The 27311-nt window shown below is 39.5% G+C and overlaps 1 protein-coding gene across 1 annotated transcript; it reads right to left on the bottom strand.

Annotated features, from left to right (window-relative positions):
- Window positions 1-3953: 3953 nt before the first annotated feature.
- il34 (interleukin 34) lies at window positions 3954-26255 on the bottom strand (the record flags this gene model as incomplete). Its single annotated transcript, XM_080504304.1, has 7 exons — window positions 26163-26255; window positions 12577-12680; window positions 11683-11760; window positions 11404-11481; window positions 8644-8751; window positions 7453-7636; window positions 3954-4012 (listed from the first exon to the last, which is right to left on the bottom strand). The coding sequence occupies exons 1-7, from the start codon at window positions 26206-26208 to the stop codon at window positions 3954-3956; spliced, it is 657 nt and encodes a 218-aa protein (XP_080360430.1). The 5' UTR covers window positions 26209-26255.
- Between the last annotated feature and the right edge of the window lie 1056 nt (window positions 26256-27311).

The raw sequence follows: 27311 nt of genomic DNA, 5'->3' as shown, positions 1-27311 counted from the left end.
GAATCACTATCCTTTTTTTTCATGTGAGGGTCACTGCTTGCCCCTCAGCCAGCCTTTGCCGTACGTGTCATGTTATGGTTTATCTGGAACAAAGATGGTGTACAATAAATGTATCAAACCAGGTGGAACATAGTGTTAATTTCCACCTGTAGTCCCTGGGTGTGTGTACATTCATATATTACAACACAAAAACTGCCACATGACAATAATAAATACACTTGTAGGGCAGACCAGTGCATAAACATTCAGAGAGGCATTATCAGATCTCTTAACTATTTTTAATATTTATGTAACGGTTTATAAAATATGACAAAATTGATGATAAAATATCACATAAACATCATCATTCTCCCTCCTAAAGAGAAAAAAAACAGAGTTGCAAGGCTTGTACTGAATGTGATGTGAGGAGTGAATGTGTGAACTGTAATCTTCAAAAAGAGAAAACTTTACAACTGGACTAACTTTATACAAGCTCAGATGAAACACATGTTATGATACAAATACCTGAAGCTTTAAAGGGAATTTAGACTGCACAATAAATAAAACTTTATGGAATGCAATCTTTGTGATTAAAATATATGGTTTAACATTTTTTTTGTTTGTATAACTTGCAGGTGTCACTCGTTTAAAGCCAATGAAGAGAATACTCTCAATTACAATCATGACACACCCAATTCTTTTGGCAACTAATTCTGAAATCATGCTTGAATTAATAAATACTATTAGATCATAAGTGATACAGGCGGATGAGGGAATGTCACACTAGTAACTGACTGAACCAGTAAGTCAAGATCTGCTGACAATGAGCTAAATGTATTGACAGTAAGTCATCACTGCTGTGAGTCATACAAATAACGGCTTGAAGAAGTGGAAAAGTAATCATGAGATCCAAGTTATGCCTAAAACACGCACAAGAATTGTATATTCATTTTCCCTAAAAAGGACGAATGTTGTACTCTTCTATGCATTCCAGTTCTTGTGTTAGCCATGTGTTCACACATGGAATGGTCTTTCTAATACTAATATATGAGTTGGTATGAATGTCAGTTTTCAGAGAACAGTTTCTGCTAAAATGATGATTGAACCACCCAAAGGGAGTGAATTTGTTTAAATCTAGGCAAAATTGGTGAAATAAAACAGGTGGCGTTACAAAGTACCCCTTCAAAAAAACCTTCTCTGCCCTCTATATGTTGTGACTAAATCTCCCACGATGTATTTTTCATGCCACGTCATCAAAAAAAGGGGAACAGCTTAACGGCTTAAGGGCTTACTACCCTACTCGAACTTAACTTCATCATCATCAAAAATCAAGTCAAGCATGCGAAATGAAACCACATGTGAAACACAGAGTGTCATCAGGGAAGATTGAAAACATACAGGACAGACATTTTGAGTCAAACCAAAGGAGAAGCACTGCAGTCCTCAAATAAAAAAAAAAATAAAGAATACAAATGGACTTTTACATGTCTCTCTATTGCACCTCTCATCAGGATGCCCTCAGTCGACCGAGCGCAGCTGATCTCACAACTTCACTCAACCGTACGTCATAAACATGTTCATTCCTGCATTGATATCCTGCAATCATCTGTTTCGGTTCGGTGCCCGTACACAGGAAACACCACCAGCGAGCTTTAAGTACAGTAAAACTACAGTACCAATAGATCTTCTATACCACTTTACCCAACTTCCCAGCTCAGGGGTGCAGGCCGCTACGATTTTAGAGTCGCCTATTTCCGTGGGAGGAAACGCATTGCATGCACAGGGACGACAATGGAAACTCCACACAGCTCAAACCAGGGATACTCTCGCTGTGAGTCGAGAGTACCAACCACTGCACCGGTCCTTTATAAGAGCAAATAAGCTTTATGAACTCTGTACATATCACACAGGCAACACTTCTTGTATTTATTCATCCACACAGTTACTAGCACTTTTTTTTTTTTGGCCTTTACCTTCCAGCTGTTTGACTTTGAACTGCTTTCTAAACATTTTGACTTGTAAACACCTCCCCCTCCCCCGGATATAAACAAAAAAACATACAATAACCTTCATTTTCTTGCTTTTTTTTACACATTTGAATCAGTCTATACTATATACGGTGGGTCTCACAATTAAAATATCCTAATAAAGCACAATATTTTCAATAAATATAATTTCTATACTTAGGGCCTGATCTACTAAAGGTTTGCTTGTATTAAAAAAAGAGTGCAAACGTGATATTCTGCACATGCGCAGCTGATTTACTCGCGGGACACACTGAGGGAAATGACACACGCTATTTATTTAGCATGTTTACCTTCATGGGACTTCAATTTTTGAACCGGTGGTGCAAACCAGCTCTACCTTTAGCAGAGATGCTGTTGGTAGTATAATGAAAGGCCTTTTTCTGCTTTTGTTTGCTGGCTTTTTATATATTTTCCACAATTTTGACTTTGTGACAGATTATCTCAGATTCTTTTTTTTTTTAAAGCCAAATTTAGATTTATTTACTATAAACACTCTGATATGTTTATAACTTCTTCCATGAATAAGTCAAACTCTGCACGTCATCATTCAATCACTCCATGATTAACACAAGCAAAGATGATCACCCTCCTGACAACGGTTTCTAAAACACACAAAACCTTCATTGAAGTACTTCACGTTTACACCGAGTGTCACTCAGTGTTCTTCCTAGTACAAAACCTGCAAAATGCATGCAAGCTGAAAGCGCAAATTATGCAATTCAGGACACTTTTTGCAGGATCTTTTTGTAAATCAGGCCCTCCGAGTAGCAACAGATCAATGGAGTGGTGGAGGGAGGTTCAAGATAACGCGTCGCCAGTGAGGACAGAGGGACAATTTATCTCAGACCCCATCAACAACAAAAAAATACTGATCAGGTTTGATGTGAAAAAGTCACTTTACATGATTTTACCTCACACTTTCTCTTAATTTGCCAATGCAAAACATTGGCAAAGCTGAACATGTTGATGCTTTGAAACTTTCCTTGAAATGATAACAGTCACACAGCTTAAGTCCTGCCAGTATCGTAATATTAAGAATAACACATTCAAATATTCAATAGCTTTCTGGTAAAGCAAACTACCAGAGCTGCAGCGAATGTGAATGCATAGTTAGGACGGAGGGAGACGACTATGTCGTAGTCCATCAACGTGGATTTGGGCCACATGGGAGCTACGAGCTTCTGATAATGTGATTTGGAGCATCAGCAGACCTGCAAAACACTTACAAATTGCAGCGATAGGTCAGGGGTTGTAAAGTCAACAGCGGAATACATAAGTAAAAACAGTAGTTATCAGTTTGCATCAGGTTTGGAGTTCATGTACATCGCTCACGCTTTCGCCGAGAGGCGTTCACAGGAGAAAAGTCACAATGGTACCAAGTCAGCTGAAGTCTCTCGGTATCATCCAGAGTCTAGTCTCTCTCGTTGCTCTCCCAAGGGGAATCTTTGCAGGATGACGAGCGTTTTGGGCGGAGATTGTGGCAAAGCCACAGCGATTGGGCGTCTTGCAGGTGAAGCACACCCTTTGCTGACAAGGATTGGGGCGTTTGTGCCACGCCGTCCTTTCAAAAGAATCCGCAATAGGAAAGAATAGATTGAACGTACGTCAGTTCAGTTGACACACGTGAACATGAACAAATCTCTTCCAAAAACTTGTTTCCAGGGCGCCACACTTCCTGACTGACAGGGCATTGGAAAATTTTGTGACGTCGTCGCAAAATGAGTTATATTTTTATTAATAGAATTTCTAATGAGTCATCACAGATGCTACCAGGATTCCCTGCCTATGTTTTGCACATTTGAAAAAGACTTATTCATGTTCAAAACCAAGACTGAATTGTTCTCCTTTCAGTGTCAATGGTCTCCATAGCCCTCGCCATGGGAATATTACGAAAAATACTGATCCCAAATCCATAGCAACAGCGAACTTCACTCCGCTGACGTCTTCTCAGCTTTCAGGCTGTAGATCTTTCTTCCTGCCTTTCCTCCAATGGGAAATTCCACAGTCTGAAACATAGAGGAAAAAAGAAATTTTAATAAACATACAGCGCACATACAGAGAGAGAGAGACACACATAATTGAACCCGAGGGCAATTTTGACTTCAAATGTATGCTTTTAGACTGTTGGAGGAATGTAGAGAAAATCCACGCATGCACAGGGAGAACAGGCCAATTCAATCCAGAAAAAACCCAAGACTTGATTTTTTTCAAATCATATACAAATGGATCACTTCTCAGAGTGACTCTGGCACAGCTTTGCTCTCTGATTTCTCCCTTTTTAAGAATCGCATTCAAAGTATTTGCAGCTGTTCTTGATAAGCTGCACATCTATATATCAGCACTATGTAAAACTGAACCGGTAACTTGGACAACTGGAGCAACATTGAAGTAACTCGAAAGAACTCCAAGGCACACATAAGCTTCCCAAACATCCAACATCAGTTTGACCTGAAAGATAACAAATCTAGATGGAAGTTTCAATTAACTTGTCTTAAAATGACAGCTCTGCTGAAATCTAACTAAATGAGGCTGAATTACGAAGTGGTTACTGACGTGTAGGACCCATTGAGTGCACTTGTGACAAAAGCTGGAAAGTTGATGTAGACTTTTCTTGAAAATTACATTAATTCAAAAAAAAAAAAAAAAAAAAAAAAATGTTGCAGGGTAAGTACTCTCAGTCACTAATTGAGTAAATGTATAGATACTTGTTTGAATGTAATACTTTCATAGTATTGCCCTTAAGTTTAAGTTGTTTAGTCCTTTAACTATAAAATATACGTATATAAATAATATAAGTAACCTTTTACTGAGTCGTTCTTATCGTGGTTAAAACAAGAAATGAGTTTGAAGAATGTAAAAGTGAAATTAACACTCAATTAAAAGATAACTACAAATACTGAAAAATCTCCACAATTAAGGTACCAAAGTAAAGTACTGAGTCACTTCCCACCTCTGGGTTACAGTCATCATAACATATTTGTCTCATATCATAACCGAATAATAAGAAAGTGTTTGCATAGAACTTAAAAACATTGAGTAGAATGTGGTGGACATGTGGATTAATGGACAGACAACCCAAAAAACAAGGAGAAAAGAATGAATACATCAGTTGGTTCTTGCTGAAACCACCTGCTGTGCAGTTGCAATAATTTATTACTTCCAGCCAAGAAATGACACATAACATACCAAAATAATTACTGCGCTTCCAAGGTGTTAGTATGCAGACTCTAATATCTTCAACCTGTCCATATCTGGCAGTTCTTCAGGATCACTGTATGTTTCTGATGGTACTCAGAAGGCTACAAACGGTTGGTGAATCTTAGCTGGTGCAATCATGCTAACTAATATAAAAAGCTGCATTTCTCTGCTGTCTGGTTATTTTTGACGTTTCCAGTCAGCACTGACGGGAGTTAAGCTGAATTTTTACAGTTTTTTCTTCCAGTTGCAGTCCTTTTTCCAAGACACCATTTGATTTTTATCCAATTAACTGCAGATTCTATTTTGATATCATAAAATGGGAATATTTCCCAAAATGCAGTTTGCATTGGGTTCACCTGCATAATGGCATAATGCCTACCCTGTGAGACAAAATATTTTTAAAATATTAATCAAGTGAGATAATTATTGGTAGAAACACTGAGATTTTTAATCAACTTTAACACTCAAACAATACTTACAGTACGGCAAATGTTGTATTGTTGTGTATGCAGATGTGAGGGGCACATTCATATCATGATGGGATTTTCTACATTAATGTATGGACTGGAAGCTGAAACTGCAGTAGAAACCTGATTTGATGAAAGTTTATTTCCAACAAACATGAAAATATCTCTACCTGAGCCTCAACAATCTTTGTTTTTCTGTTGTGTCACTACTCTAATGATGTTTTTATACTTTGATGCAGTTATTTCATTAAAACACTCGTGGGATGTGAGCTGTAGACTTAACTGTAACCTTGCCTTCACATGATGGGGAATAAATTAAATTTGACAATAAAGATGTGGTTCACGGTTAGTTTATTTTCTCTTTAGGGTTACGTAAGTTGGGGATGTAAGCATCATGTGGAGACACGTGTGTCCGTGCGTGCGTGAGATAGGGGTCAGTTAACAGCTTCTCCTTTATTGGTTTTTAACTATTTTATCTTTTCTAAGAAGTTTTGAGTCATTTTAATTGTTTGACACATTCATCATCGTTTTTTTAGTTGTAACTTTTCTCTTTCTTTCAAACATACAAATAATCCAATCCAGCATTTCAAAAATGTATAATGTGTCTGTGTGTGTCTGTCCAATTGGAAGTAATGAGAATTGTGGGAATAGGACCGTCCATGCAGATTGACATCTCTCTTTTGGAAATCTGGACAGACAAGATCTGTAAAGACGGCTTGGCAGGCCCTAATAAAACCTTGAGCATCAAAGGTTTGGCAAAGGTTTTGACAAAGCAAAAGAGAGGACACTTGGAGAACACAAAACACTGTCAACATGTACCGTCTGCTCGTCATGTGAGAAAAAAAAATTAAACTCAAATAAAATATGGGGTTTAGTTTCTACACGCCTTTAACATGTAGATGAGAAACAAATGTCAAAAGGTTACTTCAGGACTTAAGCCCCATTTCCACCACACAAAAAGTGCAGGAATGGAACGGAGCGGTATGGAGCAGTATGGTAAAGCGTAACCGGAGCCACTCCGGTGTCACAAAGCCGGTCAGCGCCGGGGTCGCACTGCAGCCCCCGCATTGGGGCAGACGTCGCAGACGTGATGCCAGGACAGACACCGGGGCTAGGAGCAGCTCCAGCGTCCCAACGCACCATGTGTGGACACGAGTCTGAGTTTGATCGTCACATTGCATCACGTCGCCCACACCGGCAGGAACCAGTGCTCCGGGGCGGCACTCAGCGGCGACGCGATGAGCGAACTTCCCCCCAAATTTTTTTTATTAAAAAAACAACCTGAATATGTTAACAAAAGAGGATTCATACAGCCGACATATTAAAATATTGAGGGCGTGTAGTAAATCACTGACCAATCAGCAAATGGCTCCTCAAACCAGACCCGTTCTGTTGTCCTGAGTAACCCAACAGAACGTTTGTAGTAGTTATTTCCGGAAAATCCGCAATTCTTGCGGTGGAAACTTGAACTGTACCGGACCATACCACTCCATTCCTGCACTTTTTGTATGGTGAAAACGGGGCTACATATTACATAAATCCATGAACACCTGAGGTCATGCGAGAAGTGAGAAGCGTGCAATCTCACTTCCGAGCCAGGTGAAGCGTGTTTTATGTTTTCATCATTTTACAATCCAGATGAAGTTGTTTCCTATCCTAATGATCTCTCTTTTTTTTTTTTTTAACTCAATTTTTCAGCAAGGAGCCTTTCCATACATACTTCTAAGTTGTTGTAGTCAAAGCAGATAAATACAAAAAAACATATTTCTTGCTATACTCACAGTCCTGTTGAGCATCTTTGCTGGAAAAGCAGTCACTGAAGAGACAGTACATTGTGAGGCAGAGGTTGTCCAGGAGGGATTTGGGGAAAGCAAACCGCCAGCTGGACTCTGGCACCATGTTGGGTTCTTCTGTTAACTGGTCCCAAATATCCTGGATGGTCTCTGGAAGTTCCTGCTGGAACACCTAATCTCAACAGAGAAATGGACAGCCAGGTAAGATATCCATTTTCTATGTTGCTATATATACACCTCAGTGTAATGAAGCATAACCTGGTAGATCCAGTGTAAAGGCAGGTTCTTATAAGACAAACACGGAAAGATAGACACTCACGTTCACATTTACACATACAAACAATTCAGGATCAAAAGTTAACCTCAAGCGCAGGCTAGAGAAAACCATAAGTGTTTTGGGACTTCAGAAGCAGTAAATGTATTACATGAATTTACCATTAGAATATTTTAGAATTAAACCAGACCTCATGGTCCTCTAAGCTCTAGCGTCTTTCCATGGGCATAAAACATCTTTGAAATTAATTAGTAAATTTTGTGAGTGTGAATGTGTGTCTTTTTAGCGGTTTCCCTGCGTGGGGAAAACTCAGTCGTTTGAAGTTGTTTGGAGCTATTGCTGTTATCACTGTGATAAGATTTAATCCTAAATACTATGGTTTTTGAAGAACGTATTCCAGTCAACACTGGTTTTCTGGTTATACTCAGGATTTCGTAAGAGTTCAAATGATTATCTTTGCTTAGTTTGTGACTCGCAGGGAACCTTTTGTGTAGAGTTAGCTGGTACTGGCTCGAGTCTCTGCAACCATAGTTTAGATAGAGTGCAGAAGATAAACACCAATTTGTGGTGGAACAGTCTTCTCATTCTTGTTTGATATCAAGCTATGTTGGTTAAACCAAACTGATGTGTGAGGATCTAAATGTTCTGAAACAAGCCTGCTTTTTGCCTGCTGTCCTAAGCCTGATGATTGATCTCTTAATGTTCAGTCCTCCTATCCAAGCTTTAGAAACAGGTGCAAACTGAATAAATGCACATTTGATTTACCACCAGAATGTCTGGATCCGAATCAGCTCCCATTCTCACATCAATGTGATAAATTCAAAAGTAAATGTATGGCTTGAATCCGCGGAGGAGCTGAGTACACCTGCTGTACAAATATGTGAACTTTGACTTATTTGACATACCTCAGATGGATGTGACTGCACAAACACTCCTTCAGCATCCTTGAAGCGTCTCTCCAACTCGGCAGTATAGGAGCGTGACGGATGTCTCTCCGGCAGGACACGGATAATCTGAAATTTATGACAGCATTAGGATTGGATGGCATGAGAAGAAGTTGTAAAACTGATCAAATATATTGAATAAAACTATGCTATTAAGTAAAAAAAAAAAAAGTTGAGAGAGAGGGAAATGTAGTATGAGACCAATGTAGATATTGTTATACTTAAAGTCGTTAGAGGGAGGAGCCATCAATTTATTTGTTTCAGAATGTTGTCCTCAGCCCTAAGCACTGGTTGTCACCTTCACAACTGTTTGAAAACCTCCCATATACCACCTCAATATCTCAGCACAGCCGGTTTTTACTAATTGCCAGCCCTTGCCCTACCTCCCAGCATATTAGACTCCAGATTAGACCAATAAAATAGGGCTTACTGTCTTCATCAACAGTTGCAAACAGTCAAGTGGCAACTTGTCTGTCACTGCAAGCAATAAAGATTTTCAAGTCTTTTTGAAATTACAAACAATGACGTATAAAAAAGACTTAAAGGTAATTCCAAACATGAGGCTGGGTCATGCTACAGGTTTGTTCTTTATGACTATATAATACTAAACAAAATTGTCAAATTTACCTATTACTTAAAAGAATCTGGTCTAATAGAACCTTTTATTTTTTATTTTTTTGCCCCAGGCAGGCGAACTGTGAGGCCTGATGAAAGGCCTGATGCTGGAGTGAAAAGCTGCAACGTGCACGGTCATGCTCGCAGGTGAAAGACCTGCAAAGTCAATGGCATGTACCGTTTTCTGATTTCCCACAGTATGCTTGAATAACTCAGGTCATGTCCTCTGTGCAAATAAAAGATGCCTCACTCAGGCATCTTTAGAATTCAACGAACCAAATCAGTGGAAAACAGTTAACTTAGCTTGAAATATATAGATATTTTTCATCCTCATTATTTTATCATTTCAAAGGAGCCCGTGTCAAGCCGCATTAGATTATGGATTAGGAAATGAGGAACACGTCTTGTGAAAGATGAGACATGTTTTTGAATTTTTTGAGGGAAAACATTTAAAACCTAAAACAGCATTTAATTCAACCTTTTCACAAAACAATGTGTTACTTTCAAGGCATTCCCAAGCCTGGATAACAGTGTTATTTAATTTGATACATTTTCCAGAGATCTTTTGACCACACGAACTTTGTGAACTTGATGAAAAAGCTTTTTGTTGGTATTCAACAAACCAAACTTTCCAGATACGTTTGCAGAAAACTGAGGTCAACTGGACAAATCTCTCGGATCAATACCCATTGTCAGAGGGGTAATTGTGCATGATATGTTGCTTAAACATGTTTTCATTCACCGTACACTTAGCTAAGTAGTTGCTGTGCGAATGTCAAAAAAAAAAGGAAAAAATGGGGAATGAACAAAAGTCCTTAAAGTTTTAATACTAAGGCATGGAGGAATCAAAACGTTAAACACACACACTCCAGCTTCAGTTGTTGGGCTGTCGCTGTCAACATGTGCAAGCATGCAGCAAACTAAATGACAACATGTGGCTTCGAGATGCATCTATACCTGCAAGGGTGTGTTTCCAAAAGGTTTCGATTTCATGTACGTACAACAAAAACACTGGCATTGGATTTTTTTTTAAACAAAATTGCAAGCTTAATTTTATGTGAGGTAATTTCACGCAGCTCTCACTCAATATTAATAATTTCCCAAGTTGCAGGACTTTAAGTCTTAAGACGGCTCCAAACTGTATGATTTTAGAGTTCTTAGACAAAAGACGAGCATCGCTTCAAATCTTTGTCATTCTGTGCGATGGGCTTCTAGTAAGGCCATCGAACTCATCATGCAACCACATACAGGCTAGAAACATTCAAGTTTCTAACACGGAGATCTTTTCTTTGCACTTACTGAGAGCCTGATGTTTACTGAATGACTGATGTCGGCAAATATCTGTCTTTATTTCCAATTTATGTTGTATCAGAATTTTGCATATATAAAATGGAGGCAAAACAAAGCCCAAATGTCTAAAGTCACACCAGTGTTGCGCCAAGACAAAAGGCTCCACACTCTCAAGAGGTCAAATGTTGGACCGCCTCCACATCTGTTTCTATACCGATTTCTTTCCCCTCACACAAATTCTACTCAAACGAGACACAATTCTGAGCTTCATAATTTTTCTCGAGACACCAGCATGTCATACAGGACAGCATTGTTACGAATGTGCATTGAAGTACCACCTAATTGTCATCATCTCCAGTGTTGAGCGAGTTTGTGAAATCCATGCCACATGTGGTTCAAGGTACGAAACTCACAAGACTGCTGGATGACACGGTGTGTAGGAGTGTTGACAGGAGGTTAAATGTTGTCAGAGACGTGAGAGTTACAAATTCAAACAATGCCCCCTTGCATTTATCTTTAATCCATTATTTTACTGCAATTTGCAGGATTACTCATCCAGAAAGTAGCCAGTGTCCAGCTCATCCAATGGGAAGCAGCCAGAATCTTCACATAAATACAGAAATTTAGAGAATCACTTAAAAAAAAAAAAAAAAAAACTTACAATAATCTTTAAAGCAGTTTAAGGTTTCCAGATACTTACATACAGTTTGTTAAAAAATTATATGCATATGCTACACAGTAGCTTACACGTGATAGCATGTGATAGATATGTAATGGAGTTTTAAGCCAGTTTTCACAGAAACTCAATTTTCTTACCTTTTTTAAGACACCTTGGTTGACTTGAAACCACAGCCTTTGCAGAACCAGATCGTCTGTCCCCTCCACATTTAACCTCTGACAAAAAAAAACAACAGAAAAAAACAAAACAATGGAGATGTATTATTTCAAACAATGTACAGTGACGCACCAATGTGGACAAACAGTGTCCAGACAGGAAATATTGGCAATTTAGTTAATTATTTAATAATTCAACATTTCAATTCGATAATACACTAATAGAACAAAATAAATGGAGGAAACTCCCATGCCTCTTACCATTCTCCTGATATTTGACAGTTTGAAGATTTCCTTTTGATGAACTCGGATGGTGTAGTTGATGGGGAAGTTGTGCTTCTGCAATGAAAAAAGAAATGGGAAGACAGATAAATTAGTGCTGCATAATTCTCTAAATGTCTTTAAAGGTGTTACACCCATTTTGCACATATTTCTGCTTCGTACTACCTCAGTTTGTTGAGTTTAGTAAAAGGAGTTTGAGGAGGTCAATTGTATTTTTGCATTATTTTTCTTTTGTCTCTTAAGATATTTAGGATGGAAACTCCAGTACTACTGCATCTGTTGAACGATAAAACTTTTTAACTAGTTATTTTAAATCTAAAAGATACTCAAGAGCTGACACCTGGCACAACACCAATCCTTTCTAAACCAGTCAATAACAGACTTAATGTTTTTCTTCAGGCATTAACTGTTAGTGTAAAGTAATTTAATTGTATATTACATTGCAAAACAATAAACTGAGCCAGAATATAGCTATAAGTGGATTATCAATTGAAAAAAACCCAGAATGATACAGCCTGCACCCTGATTAGCAACAAAGATCTATTATCACCTCTCAGCAGGATTTCTGAGGCCAGAGGCATGAGGATGCCTCCAGTGATTATTGCGCTTGATCATTTCCTGCCGACTAGGAATTGGCTCATGCCAAAAGAGAAAGCAAAAGCCAGAATCTTCAGCTGCAATAACCAAATTGATCGAGTGCCTCTTTAAAATGAAATGATGTGCTTAATCTGAGGGTGTACATTTCCTTTCAGCTGACAAGTTTTATACTTAAAATGTCTGTTGTTTGATTCATTTCCTGTGTCCCGACCTCTTCCTAGCCACTTCGCTGAGCGGATCCCAACCCACGCTTCAAACACACCATCATGCTCTCACCATGTACCGTCGCTTGTGGCTGAGGCTGTCGTTGAGTGTCTTCAGGGGCGTGCACATGCTGGCTGGCGTCTGGGCCATCAGAACAGGAACTATCAGAAGCAGGCCTGCAGAAACCGGAGTGACAGAGTCTTAGACGTTGTACAACACAGGACGCAATTTGTTCCCCACTCTGGTCCATGTGTCTGTCCTTCTGATTGATTATTATCATTGCAGGGAGTCAAATGTGTGCAAGTGAAGCAGAACGTCCAACTTCTAAAGTCCCAAGTATGCCACACGCCGTTTCCAGGTTTGAGAATAAAAAAAATGGTAATGGAAATGTTTTGCCAAATGCTAATTACAGGCATTTATTATGATCCATGTATGACAGTAAAGTTTAATTAGAAACATGAAGCTGTAAAGCTGATCACGTCCCACAACACACAACAGCCTCCATCCCCTTTCATTCTACACACATGTCGTTTGAAACATCCACCATTCTGCTTTTGTCACGAATTGCAGCCTTTATAAACATCTGGACTAAAATAGTCGTCTGCATCTGCTTACATTATATGCAACTTTACGTGTTTCATGGTTTCCAACCCGACAACGCTAGTAAAGCTTGGAAAGTGCAATATGTGGGTATAGAGGCGTCGATTTACACAGAACATGCAGGACTAATTTAAATGTAAGGGAAACCGCAGCCAGAATGTCAACATCTCTATTCATTATAGTCTGAGCTGAAAAAAAAAAAGTCTCATATTCAGTGGAATTTTGCCGGAGTCAGCCTGGCACTCTATTTCACTGAGAAAGACTGAATCTAGATTCCACTCTTTTTCAGAGTTATCCCACTCATGTACCAGTACATACCTGAAGTCCTTAAGTTTACTATGTAAAGTTTCGTGTAAATTTGGGCAATTTACTAAATCGTGATCAAATGTTCCCTTTTTGAGAAAAGCAAACTCAATATGAGAGTCTGGTTTGAAGTTTGGTTTGCTTGTCCCTCAGGTTTGCTGGCTCCTAAACTGCATTAAGCTTTCTGTAGTGATTCCTAGTAGAAGCTTCTTTGTCCGAGCCAAGAGTGCTAATCGCAGCTTCGACGCACCGTCTTGTCCACTTCATTAGCTTAAGATTCAATCTTCCTCATTTCCTGTCCGGGAAGCCACTCTAGAAACAAAGGGAGACCAAACATCTGAAGCCCTGCATGGCTTCACCCACTGGAATCATCTCTAAAACTGAGCTGTGGAATGCTCCCTGATTGAAATGAATTTTATATATATATATATATACTTTTTTTTTTTTTTAACTGATTGAAGACCAGATGGCCTCCAGATGGTCAGTAGTGTTTTAAAACTAATCTTTGTGCCAATCTCTGGATCAGAAACTTGGAAAATGCCACTCAAAGGAAACCTCCCCAGAGGCCATATCCATAAACACTTTGAGGATAGAATCAAATGGCTCTTAATTTGAATGGTTGGAAATTTCCAGCAAGGAGTCGCAGATCAGGAGCGATTTAGATAAGCTCCACAACACAGTCTGGCGTTTTGATAATCAGATTTATAATATTTTCTGTCATTTTAACTTCACAAAGTTAAAATGACGCATGTCTTTGTTTTAAGATTTCCCATGAACAGAAGGTTAAAAAACAACAACAGACGATGGACGTGTGAACCACAAACCCTGAAAGCTCTCAGCGTAGCGTACAGATTAATATATCAGCACTCATACAATTTCTGAACTCCTGTCACCCTGACACATGTAATAAACGTAAGAGGCAGACACCCAGCAGGACCAGACACACGTCCACCGCTGAAACGTGACTCTTTAAGGAGGGATGTCAATCTTTAGATTAGAGGCCACATACAGTCTGATCTCAGCTGTGCTGGAGTTGTAAAATGATAGCATCCTAACCTGGAAATAATGGGAAAGAAGTATGTGCTACCATACAGAGAGTATATTGGTAGCACAGTAAGTGTTACTGCCTCATTCATCCAAATCCAGAAGCAGTTCTAAGGCTGGAGGTTTACATTTCAACAGACTTAGATGGCGTCCATCAATTCACAGTGATAATAAACAGTAGACTTTAAGAGTGGTGCAATAAGCCAACATACTGTAACACATGGTGTCTTTAAAGATTCTTCAACTCTGTCATTAAAAATGTAGGAAAATATAGTAATATATGAGAAAACCAAGTGAGATTGTTGCTCAAATGAAGGGTGTCACCAATATTGTACATTAACATTCAGCAGCTATCAACACTCTTAGTTTTACTGTATCAGTGTGGCCAATCTGGCCAAAGGAATTTCTGTACAATTCACAACAATCAAACTTTCCCAATACTGGTGCAGAAAATGTAAATCAACAAGTACAGTTAAATTCAAAGTCTGAACAGCACAGTGCCACTGTAACTGTTGTTTATCCGCTCACACATGTGTAGAAAAAAAACAGTGACTGGAAGTTGTGCACATGTGGAAGCCCTGTGTTGTGTTCACCTCTCCCTGTGCAGACAGAGAGATTATGCCTTCTTTCCATCAAATACTCGAAAAAGCTGTCGTCATGTATATAAACGGCCAAAATGCAACAGAAGTTAACAATTTTCAAGAAAGTTTTCTTTATAACTGCCATAATTTCATGGTATGTCTTCTAATCTTAAAATAAATATAAACTATGAGACCTAAATTAGACAAATTTGGAAGAACAGTTACTTATATTAAATTTATTGTTATTTTCACACTTTGCTATGTCTGCGGAGCAGATTTGATCCTCCAGTGGGCTTATTTTGGCCTGCATACCTTTTGTTCATCACCCCTGGCTTTGAGAGAGAGAAGACGTCACAAGTTCATACATTGCCTTTTATGATTCGTAGTAAATTCAGGCATACGTAGTCACGTTAACTCCTCTAAATGATTGCCTACCTGTCAAAGGCCAATTTCTCAGCAGATCTGTCTTGCACCTGCTGCTTGTTATCTTCAAAAAGAATTCCACATGGCAGAAGTTACGTGTTACTCAGTGGCTAAAGATCCTCCGTGATAGTGACTTTTTTTCCCCCCTCCACACGATGAAAAGGTTATAAGGCGAGCAAGTGAAAAAGAAGTGTATCTGTAACTTTATCCAAGAGCACGTTTCATCGGCTTAACTACAATTCTGGATCAATGGCTGTAAACCTTTTAAAATCCAATCATTTGTCAGTGTCAACTTGTTGAAAACTGCAATTTGAAGTCTCAAGTACAGAAAGAGCACAAGAAGCGCAAACTTAAAATCTTTAAACATAAAAACTCTGATTAAAGTGGGAAAAAAAAGCAATCTTCGGTGATGAAGAAGTCACAAATAAGCAACTGAATATGAAGAACGAGGAACTAGAGACAAAAAACTCGACGGCACACACGGAAACACAACAGACATGGAACATGAAACCAGACATGATCTTGAACGGACACAATCAGCCACAGTAAAAACCGGGAAACAAGAAACAGGAAATCTCTCAAAATAAGAAACACACCGCTAAAACAAAAACATGGACCAAGAGATAAAAAATTCAACCATCAGAACTGAGCAGGAACGAAACAAGAAAGCGAGATACATCGGAAAAATGTAACTGTTTATGTGACACCCATTAAAGACGGTGGATTCCTGCCTTCATCTGATGATTCAATTCAAATTGTATCCCCAAAATGTAGACTAAAGAAGAGTTTGCCTTCATTTTTTTTCTAAATCAGTAAAAAATAAAGGGAAAAAAAGCTCCTAACGCATCACAGGCGTCGATGAGTAAACACAGACGATCCAAAAAAGAAAAGATCAGCAGGAAGAACCAGGCTCAGAGATGACAGGATTCTGCTTAAACTTATGAGTTTTGGGGATGAAGAGAACAACAAAATGAAAAAAAAATTGCTGCAGAGAAAAAGCAGGCGGTGGCACAAACTACTGAATGACCACGGCTGAACTGTGAGATATTACAACTTTTGAGGTCTTCGCCAGTTAACAGGTGGTGGATCAAAGCTTTGCCACATGAACATTGTGAAAGTAGCAAACGTTACTTCATCAAACTGATTTATGGAATCCAGTTCTGTGGAATTGGTTCAGGTTATCAATTTCCTGGCCTCTTGACATCCTTTCAGGGTAATTTTGCAATTGATGATCTAATGAGCTCCTCAAAAAAGAAACAAAAAAAGAGAAAAGGTAGCATTTCTTACACTTCAAGATGAAATGCAAGAACAACCACCAGTGAATACATAATACTCTGTCAAAAAAAAAAGAACCATATGTCCTCTTATTGAATCTGCTTAGTGTGCGTATCGTATGCACGTCCATGCGAGTGTGCGAGGCCGACGTGCTGCTGCGAGGCTCTTCTCTCACAGGGATTAAAAGTCCTGCTGCACCATCTGGAAGTCTTTCTATGCAAAAAGCTCAGTGAAGCGGCGTCATATCAGCCTGCTCATTACTGCATGATACCGGCTGAGCCACATGTGGAGAGAAATACTTCAGCTTGGTCCCGTGAACTTCTTCACCATTCTCCAAAACCTTTTCGTTCACATGGCTTAGTGGTACACGGAGTTGTGAAGTGCGCGCACCTATTTGATTTATGCATATTTCCCCCCGTGCTCAGTCCCGACCTCACGTGTTTGCTCAAGCAAGCGAGTGTGTGTCGCTTGTGTTCATGACACATCATATTCATTTCCACTGTGTGCTGTTGCCAAGTGAAAGGAGAGACTGTCAGTCAGCTCAGATCGCCGCTCTACAAACGCACAACAGGTTTTTCCCTACAGGACGTAGCGCGGATTACAGTACGCTGTCCATTAACTGCAGTCATCATGGGAGCATTTCTGATACTTTAATGCACCACATGTGTTGCTGCAACACTTCACTGCTGCCTGGATCACAATAATTTGCACACATCTGTCAGCTAGGATGGAGGAAAAACTAGGAACCAGAATGCCACACCGCGAATGGTGTGTTTATGAGGAACATGGAAGCGGGACACTTTACTGTTTTTTGGAGTTCCTCAGAGCTCAGAGAAGCAGATTTGGTGCATGTCAGTATTTGTGCATGTACTGTATGTGATAAATCTTGAAAACGTTTACAGTGTAGTGCTTGTTACTGGAAATTACTGGTCACTTCTTTTTGAAAGCAGGGGTTACTGCGGATAAAAGAGGAGTAGTCACTTAGGAATGTTGACTTCAAGTACTCCAGGCTCGTCACACTGTTCAAAAATATGCATTTGACTTTAAAAAAAAAAAAAGAAAAGAAAAGAAACTACATCTTAACTTTCACGGTGATTGAAGCCTTTTTCTCTTTGTATTAGAACACATTGGATCTGACTGGGGCGTTTCCTGATCTCATAAGAATTCTTATCTGCAAATATTCCAAATTCAAAGCTCTGCAAAACACATCGTGTTTAGGTTGATTACAAGTATGAATACAACAGTATTGTGAGAAGTTACACAACCCACAACAGTGCATAGACAAAAATAAAAACTGGTTCATTCAAGCTTAGATCTAATGGAGTATGCAATAACTTTTCTACACACCAATATTTACCCTAAAGCAATATGTTTAGTGAGAGCTTTTGAAATCTCCATGTACAACAAATTTAATTTTTCACAGAACAACAATCTAATCGACAACGGGAGCCAACAGGAAAACTAAATCTACAACATGTACCTGTTTTGGCCAAATCGCATACATGCAGATGAGACAAGAGACAAGTGGAAAGGGAGAAAAAAACCCACAATGATGCAACAATCTTCCACAGACCATATTTCACATGTGCGTGATTCTGCCCTGTCAACGTTCGAACGAAACAACTGCGTTGGTTTTCCCAGCTGCATGTGAAGTTCATGCACAGAAACAGAGATCGCTAACACATTGACTTGTCACTCTTCATATTTATAAACATACCTTCATGACATTATTTAGTTGGTTGTTTTTTGTTTTCCAATCAGCATACCACATTGGCTTCTGCTTACTTTTAAATGCAGCTTTTCGTGGAGGTGAATATAAATACCTTCACGTTGATGCTGTGCAATTTTATAAAGTAAGCCTGGAAGTCTTTTTAGACTGGCTTCAATCCTATTCCTAAACCTAAACGTGATGCGGTACTTCTAATGTTACCACAATACTTTTCACATGACCAAATGCGTGGCTGCACGAAGAGGAAGCAGAAATCGGCTGCTTGCACCAGGAGCCTTTAAAGATTAACTATTTCTGAGTCAAAGTGGACAATGGTGTGTTGACAGACGTGAAAGAAGCAAGTCATTGCTCAAAGATGAAACTACTCGGACACTGCAAAAAAAGTGGACTTGATTTAAATAACTGTTAACAAAATGACTTGCTCAAAAGTACAAATTATTCCAAAAGAACTACTCAAAGTTTTAGCTTCGTTGTAAATGCATTCAGTTGTCACTTGAATCCAATATAATTTACTTATGTTGAAAGTATAAAAAATGAGACTATTACAGGCCATGTAAACTTAAGCGCTACATCTGTGAAAGTGTCAGAATTTGCTTTTATATTTTTATGTTCCCACACATGCAGTGCAGAAGAGAGATTCAAAGCACACTGTACTGTAAGTCGCAATCCAGGATTTTAATGACTGCATGCTTTAGATATTACCATCACAAAGCATTCCTGAGTGAGGGAGCTGCCAGTACTGACCATATAAATGAGCTCAGTGTGCTTGAGCATTCCCTTGTTACAGAAATATATGGGGAGCTATAGCTGGGAGCAACTGCTTTCTCTCACATGAGCTCACCTTGACACGTATAAGTCATGTGAAAACTTCCATCGAGCGCAACAACACATGGGCTCTGTTGGTCCTTTAAAATGTTTCGCAATAAACGTACACAGAAATACAGAGATGTTTTCGCCTCACCATCAGACACACACACAACCTGTGCACACTCTTCCTGCCAACCCTTTCGATCTAATTTGCGATGTATTATGAATTGTTTTTTGAAAAAATATGATGCCACTGAATGTATCCTATTGTACCTTTGGATAAGTATGTTGGTCAAATAAGCATTCGTTTCAACAGGCGTGTTTGTCATCTCCGGTTAGAAACACGCTTGCATGAAAGTGAAATTAATAGTTTCTTGGATTTTATCAATGATTCCATCAAATAGTGTTGGTATTTAGATTGTGAGTGCTGAAAGGGAGTGTAATCACCAGCTTTCTGATATGTCATGTGAACTGGCATCGCTTAGTAGAGCAAATATGGGATATGCATGGGGTGTGATGAAATAAATCTGAATATATAAAAATTTTCCTAACCGTGTTTTTTTTTTAAACTTTTGGTGTGGAATTGAAGGGGAGATCATACACTTACACAATACACATACACCTGGACTATCTTCAGCAGCAGTGTGACAAGATATAGCTGAGCTCAATTTTGGACTTCATGGCAAATGCTGTGAAGACATGCAATTTCAGAATTTTCCAATTTCTAATTTTGCAAACATTTAAAAAAAAGCAAGATATGTTTCATGTTGCCATTATGGAGTCTTTTTTGTGTGGAATTTTGAAGACTACATTTTATTTAATCTATTTTGGAATAAGGCTGTAACCACGCAAATTGTGTAAAAGGGGAAGCGTTGAATACTTTTCGGTAACCATGAATTATATTTTACATTTATTCTAATGTAGCCCTGTGATATTTTCAAATTAGTTTCCCGAATTTGATTTAGAAGAGATTAAAGAAGAAACAATATCAGTGATAAACCTGAAGACAGAAAGAAATAGAAGTACAAAACGTGTCCAAAATTGTTCAAGAAAAAGAAAAAAAAGACACAAACTTTACTATTCTTGACAAGGAACATCCGCAAAAAGTGTGCTGAATTGACGGGTTGAATGAAATCACGACTACCACAGAAAGAAGACTTGCATAAACCAAGTGGAGGGCTACCTGTTCCACTCAAGCATGCAATATCAGCTTTTATCAGATCATTTGTGTACATGTGTCTGGTCTGACCAATCACTCCCCCAGCTGTCTTAATTTCTACCATCAAATGTCTTCCTCTTTGACCAAAACAAGCCAAAAGCAAACTTTGCAGAGCCAAATCTCCACCCAACCTCATGCTGCACATCATCTGGAAAACCATCTCTGCTTTCCGGCCACGGCCAACATGTAACAGCAGGCCCATCGAAGATCCTCTCAAACTCAGATCACTTCCAGACACAAAAACGCATTTTTCACTCACTGCAACAAACGTTTATGCTTCCTACTCACAAGTTTCGACAGGTGACAAATCTATCTCTACGTCAGCCAAGCGAAGGACAATGCACGTTTAAGTTAATCCCCTGGTCAACACACATCATGCGTGAGCTTGTGTTTCTGGATCAACGCCCTGCTACGCAAGGGCTTCTTCTGCTGAAGCTTTGCGCTTGTGAAAATGGATGCAAACTCATTTTGTAACACACTAAAGTGGGTAAGCTGATCTATTAATGAGGTGCAATGAGAATCGCATCTGACAGATGGGTAAGATGACACATACTGTTTGCCTCGTGTGTTTTCCTTCATGAATATGGGATTTCAGGTGTGTCTCCCAACAGGAGCTATTGTAGTGAGAGGCATTGCTCTTTCGCTTTCATTATCTGCTGCTAATCAACCTGTTATCTTCTATGTTGATGTAACTGCTATCCTTGACCTATTAACCCTTCCACGGCATCCATAAACCAATAAATACAGTCTAATGTCATGTCAGACCAGTGAACAAACAAATCCAGGATGATCTGAATTTTATCCAAATGCAAAACTTTACAACCTCATTACAACTCAAATGTATTGTAAAAATAACTGCCTCATACAACTACATCCAAAAGTTTCACTGGGCTTCTAGCTAATGTTGAACCCTATGAGAGACTGATATCCTATAGAAATGTTTTTCTTTTTAGTTCTGTTCAGTGGGAACTTGAAAACAAAAAGTTGCTTATCATGAAACACATTGAACCGTCATGCCATTACCATTAATGCCGTGGATGTTAGAATCATCAACAGAAGTTATTATTAATATTAGTATGGCCTATTTGACCTGTCATATATATTACATTTATGAGTTGTAAGTTGTCATGTTTCAATGCTCTTAAAGTGGACCCTCTCTGACCAATTATAAATGGTAGTTAAACGTGGAGCTAAAAGTTTCTCTCAAGAGTGAGTTTTAGTGGGTATAAAATCTATTTGCTAACATCGAAAAAGACAGTTATTGCCATCATAATTTATCACACGTCAGCCTATAAAGGTCTCAATAGTTGTCCCAAGATGGGTATGTTTGGGACCGAATATGCAAGTGAGGTACTGAAATCAGAAAAATTCCATCAAAGTGTCAGTGCTGGCAGCTGGCATTGCTGCTGGGACATGTGGACCAAATACATAACAGATGTATGATGGTGTTGGTAGTAAACTGACAGCTTTCTTGAAGTGTCCAATGGATTATGTGTGAAGGGATTGAATTACAGTGTGTCTGCATTTTGTCCGTTCCCATCCATGCTTATATCTGAAGACTCACGAGAGTGTGGAAGCAAATGTAGAATACATGCTACATGTGCGAAATGTAATGTTAACGAGCTCAACATCAGAGGCACTATTTGTACATGTGTAGTTGTTTTTATGACTTTTTTAAATTGGCTCCCAATATTTTTCTTCCTCACTTTCTTCAAATTGGCTCATTTCTTGTTTCAAGGGTCAAAACAGCTGACAAGGGAGATCCAGTAAATACTATTTCAGAATGGAATTCACAGTGTTTTACACAAAGTCCTGCCAAATCATTACTTGTTTTAAAAAAATATATTATTTGGCTCAAATGATGACACAAGTTGAATCGTGATCCATAGACAGTGTTGCAACAACAGCTTTAGTGTGTGGCGTGTGTGTGTGTTGCTCAATCTACCACTAAAAAAAGGTTCAAGGCTGCAGACCTGTCGCCCAGACGCTTGTGGTCCTGAAGTCATATGAGCGCCTCATGCTTTTCCACATCAAACACATTACTGACCCTCTTTCTGCAATTCCTTTGCACTTCATCTTCCAGAACCTGGTTACGCTAGGACCCTACCCCAGGATTCTGTCTGTGGATTCAGCGCTGCCTTTAACACGATCGCTCACAATCAAGACAAGCTGAGTGCGCCAGATTGCACCTGCAGGTGGATCACTGACTTCCTGTCTGACAGGAGGCAACACATGAAGCTGGGAAAGAGTGTGTTCCGAGTCCTGCACCATCAGTACTGGACCTCTCACAGAGAAGAGTCTGCCGACAGGTGGGAGACAAAACATCTGGGCTCCTGGCGCAGATTGAACAACCTGGAGCTCAACACTCAAACAATAGTGGAGATGATTGTGGACTTTATTCACCCCGAGGAGCTGTCCCATGAACAGTGTGGATGGTAGCGCTTCCTGGGCACTACCATCACCTAGGACAGGGGTCAGCAACCTTTAATGCTCAAAGAGCCATTTGGTCCCGTTTCCCACTGAACACAACACCCAGAGAGCCGCACACATTTTATTTTGACAATCCCACCGGCAGACCATGCCAGGAGGACACTACACACAAAACCTTCTTCACTGCTGGTTGCCAACTTACAACTAATAAACTAAACTACATGAACTAAGCAACAAAAACACAACACAACACAATTATTACCAACACTACAAATCTAATATAACCCCCAATAGTTACATTTAAAACACGAAGCTCCCAGCTTCAGATATCAGTTGAGCCGCTGTCATGACTTGCAGCCGCAACTCTACGTTCTTCATGCCATTATTGTTGCGTAATGACGTTACATCGCTGCGTCGTTCACGACCCGCCTACATTTTACCCCACTCTTTGTAGTGGGACTGCGCTCTGGGTGGCTTTGCCTCCTTACGTCCCTCCGGGATAAACTGCAGTGGGACAGAGGCTCAAGGAGCCGCAGTGGAGGGACCAAAGAGCCGCATGCGGCTCCGGAGCCGCGAGTTGCCGACCCCTGACCTAGGACCTCAAGTAGGAGCTAAACGTCAGCCCAACAGAGGATGTACTTCCTGCGGTTTCAGCCTGCCAGTGATAATGATGGTGCACTTCTACACCTCCATCATCGAGTCTATCCTCACTTCCTCCATCACCGTCTGCTATGCTGACCACTCCCCTCTGGCAGGAGGCTTCGGTCCATCAGGACCAGAGCGTCACACCACGAAAACCATTTCTGTCCGAACAAGGCCCCACCCCCAGGTATTAATTTTCACAGGCGGTGTATGAAGTCAATTAAAGACCAGGAGCCAAGGGAAAAATGTGCTACAAATTTAGCTTGGAGCTTTCTCTGTGGGGCTTACATGTTTTTCCTTTTGAGTAGATGGCTTTCCTTTACCCCAGTGTCCTCCTATAGTCCGAAGACGTGTTTAAATGTAATATTGACCAGTCCAGGTCGTAAATTGTCTTTACCCAAAAAATCACAATAGCCAGAGTCAAAGTTGCAAAATCAATGAACTCATTTTGGATTGAAACGGTTAAACAACTACATATTTATAAGTCACAATGCATAAGACTATCGCCATTATAAAACAAAGTCTTCCTGCTAAAATGGCTTCTGTGTGTTATTTTGGAGCCTCTAATTACAGATTACACGGCATCTGTGTTCTCAGCTCCGTGTTCAAATAAAGTCTTTCAGAAAAGACACAAAGATCACCATTGATCACCATCTGAAAACAGTTTCACAAATAGTTATTTCTGAGCATGTTTCTGTGCTCGGTGGTAAACCAACACAAGCCTGGAGAGTCATGAAAAACAGCTTGCACAAACAGATTTTGCACACAAACCGTGACAAATAATATCACATTCTCATTCATGATGTTCAGTCGTTCAACCGCACACAGATAAAGAACCTTGTTTTTCAGCTGTAGCAAGAATGCAGTGGTTGTTTTGAGGGGCGAGGACCAATCAGACAGATTAATATCTAACAGGTTTGTGACAGCGTCTCTGTTGTTTCCCACAAGTTATAGGAAGGAAACAGATGAAAGTTTGAAAAGTTGTAGAATTTGAGAAGAAAAGCTTACCAAAGAATAAACTAGTAATATATACATTTAAAAAAAATTCTAATTGTACTGTCCACATGTCGAAGTGTCCTTGAGCATGACACTGAACCCAGGTAGCTCCTAATGGATGGATGAGGTGACTTTTGTAGCAGCTGCCTCCATTGGTGTGTGATAATTGGCACTACAATTGACGGTCGAAACATTATTTTTATCTTTATGCGCTAGTGTTGCTCTGCGTCAGTTTCTTTCAGAGTGTGTCCCAGTCCATGTCTGGTAATCATGATTACATTTTTTGAAATTTCAAGTCCGATTGAGCCACAATTACAAGGCAATCCATAGATTAACATAAACAGACCGTCCTTATGAAGAGTGCTGGACAGAAACATTAAGCAGAGATGTAAAACTAAACATTATCCCGACTAAAGAAGTTTATGTGACCCCAAAGCCCAATGCTGGGCCTGTGAAGCGCTAATTGAGTTACACACCCAATAAATTATATGCACACGGCTCTGTGCTTCAGAAAACCTGTAAAATCCTCAGACTGGAGGCTGCAGACACTGTGCTCACATCCCTGCTGCGTCCCATCACTTTTTTTAATCTCAGAAAAAGAATTTATTGCTCCTACTTGTCATCATCAAAAAAAAAACCAGGTGTGACAATATTCATGCCCTTTTTCACTCCAATCATCAGCTTTAAAGAATGGGTTCATATTTTTCAAGTGTGTTCCAAACATGTCCCCTTATAGTGAAGACATGTGCAAAGAAAGATGTTTAAATAATTGATTTGCTGCAGTTGGCCATACCGCAGATGCACTTTATTTAGCAGATTTATTCATAATGGAGCAAATGAGAGCCAACACGAAGACCATTTAATACACTCCCCCATGTAATCCATGGCATCCTCCTCAGTCTTGACTTGTGGCTTGATTTCCACAAGTCACTGAAAGTTAATGTTCAATAATCAAATAAGGGTCACTGGAGCCAAACCCACCTCACGATGGGCAAAGGCAGGATACACCCTGGACAGGTCACCAGTCCAACACAGAGCACTTACATCACAATTATTAATTTTTTCTTTCCAAGCAAAAACGAATTAAGTATCTAATTAACTTGCCATATTTTTCACTTCAAGCTGCAAGATAACTGTTCAAATATATAAAAAATTAAGAAGGAGCCACTCCAAAGGGACCAAAGAGCCACACCAGGCACCAGAGCATCAGGTTGCAGGTTCAGGAGTTCAAAGATTTTATCAGATACTCTCTACGCAAAGCAAAAAAAAAGCTTCCCAGAGTGGATGAATCTGAAAACATCTCTGTCTTAACCTGCATGAGGTAACCATGCCAACCAACCAACAACATTACATGCGGATTACAGGGTTGGTTTAATTCTGTAAAAGCTACAGAGCTTGATGTGGTTTTAACTCTCAATGTTCACGTTTTCTTGTAATTTGTCAGTTTTAAAATCATGTGTGACCCAAAGCAGAAGTTGTATTTCATCATCAGTCCACACATTCAAAAAAATACGTCTCCTTTAAAAATTGTGTCGTGATGACTCCCTATAACATGACTATATGGACGGATTCAAGTTTCCACAACAGCAACAAATACACCCACACTCACCTAAAAGGCCTGTCAGCAGGCAGACTGACGTGGACAGTTGAGCCATTCTCTCCGGGTTTGAGTTCTCAGTTTCCACGACGCTTCAAATGCAACACAGTTCATATGTTTAAAAAAACAACAAAAAAAACACACCCACACACATAAACTCTGCTCCAGCGCTGGTGTTTGAAACTTTTCAGATCTTCAGTTTAGGTCTTCATCGCAGTGCAGTACAGACACACGGAGACAGAAGATCGTGGATTTTGCAGGTTTGGTTGCTTCCTCTCCTCAAAAACCTGAAAACAAGAGGAAAACAGTTAGTGATGAATGGAAAAAAAATTGGTTAACAATTACAAAACCATTTCCATTTCCGCATTTCACCATCTTACACAATTATTACCCTCAAAACATATCTCAGAGCTAATCTAAGCATGCTGCCAATCAGGCTCCAATAACGTGAGAAACTAACAATGTTTAAATTATCAGCTCATTACCTATGCTATATGTAACTGGATATTTTTTTCCTAATGGGTATGTTTCTTTTTTGTTTTCTTTTATTTTTCATAATCATACCTCAGGGTATTAGAAATGTAATGCTGAAATGCAGAATAGCATGTGCAATAATCAAGTGCCTTAAGCTCCTAAACTTGTACTGTACTGTTACACTTGTGGTTTTTTGATTGCAAAATTAATCATTTTTAATCATTTACGTCACACCTACAACCAATTCAGTAACAAAATGTGTTTTTTAATTAACTTAAATGGGAGTAATCCTGCTGGAAAAAGGCATCTTGACTCTGAGATTACTCTCGTTTGTGTGTCAATCCTCCCTGGCATACTCCAGAGACTTAATGTTTAGTTATCTATTGCCTAACTTTGTGACCTCTGCCATGTAACTGAAAAGGGTTTAAGGCCGATATGATGTACAGGACGCCAACCCTTGTTGACCGAGTTGAGCATTCATTCATGTCAGGAGGAGCTTGTTCCTATTGTCGAGGCATCTGATTGGAAAACCTACTGGAGGTTCAGTCAACACAATGAGACAAGATCCCACGGTCAGGAGACACTAGAAAGAGTATACACACACACAGGTCCTATCTGCTCTCACAAACTCATGTTTACTAATAGTGTTTCATTTGTCGCCGAGGACTTTCAATCTCAAAATGCAGT

This window comes from Blennius ocellaris (genome assembly GCF_963422515.1).
Source record: "Blennius ocellaris genome assembly, chromosome: 11".
NCBI lineage: Eukaryota > Metazoa > Chordata > Actinopteri > Blenniiformes > Blenniidae > Blennius > Blennius ocellaris.
This window is presented reverse-complemented; position numbering and strand designations above follow the sequence as displayed.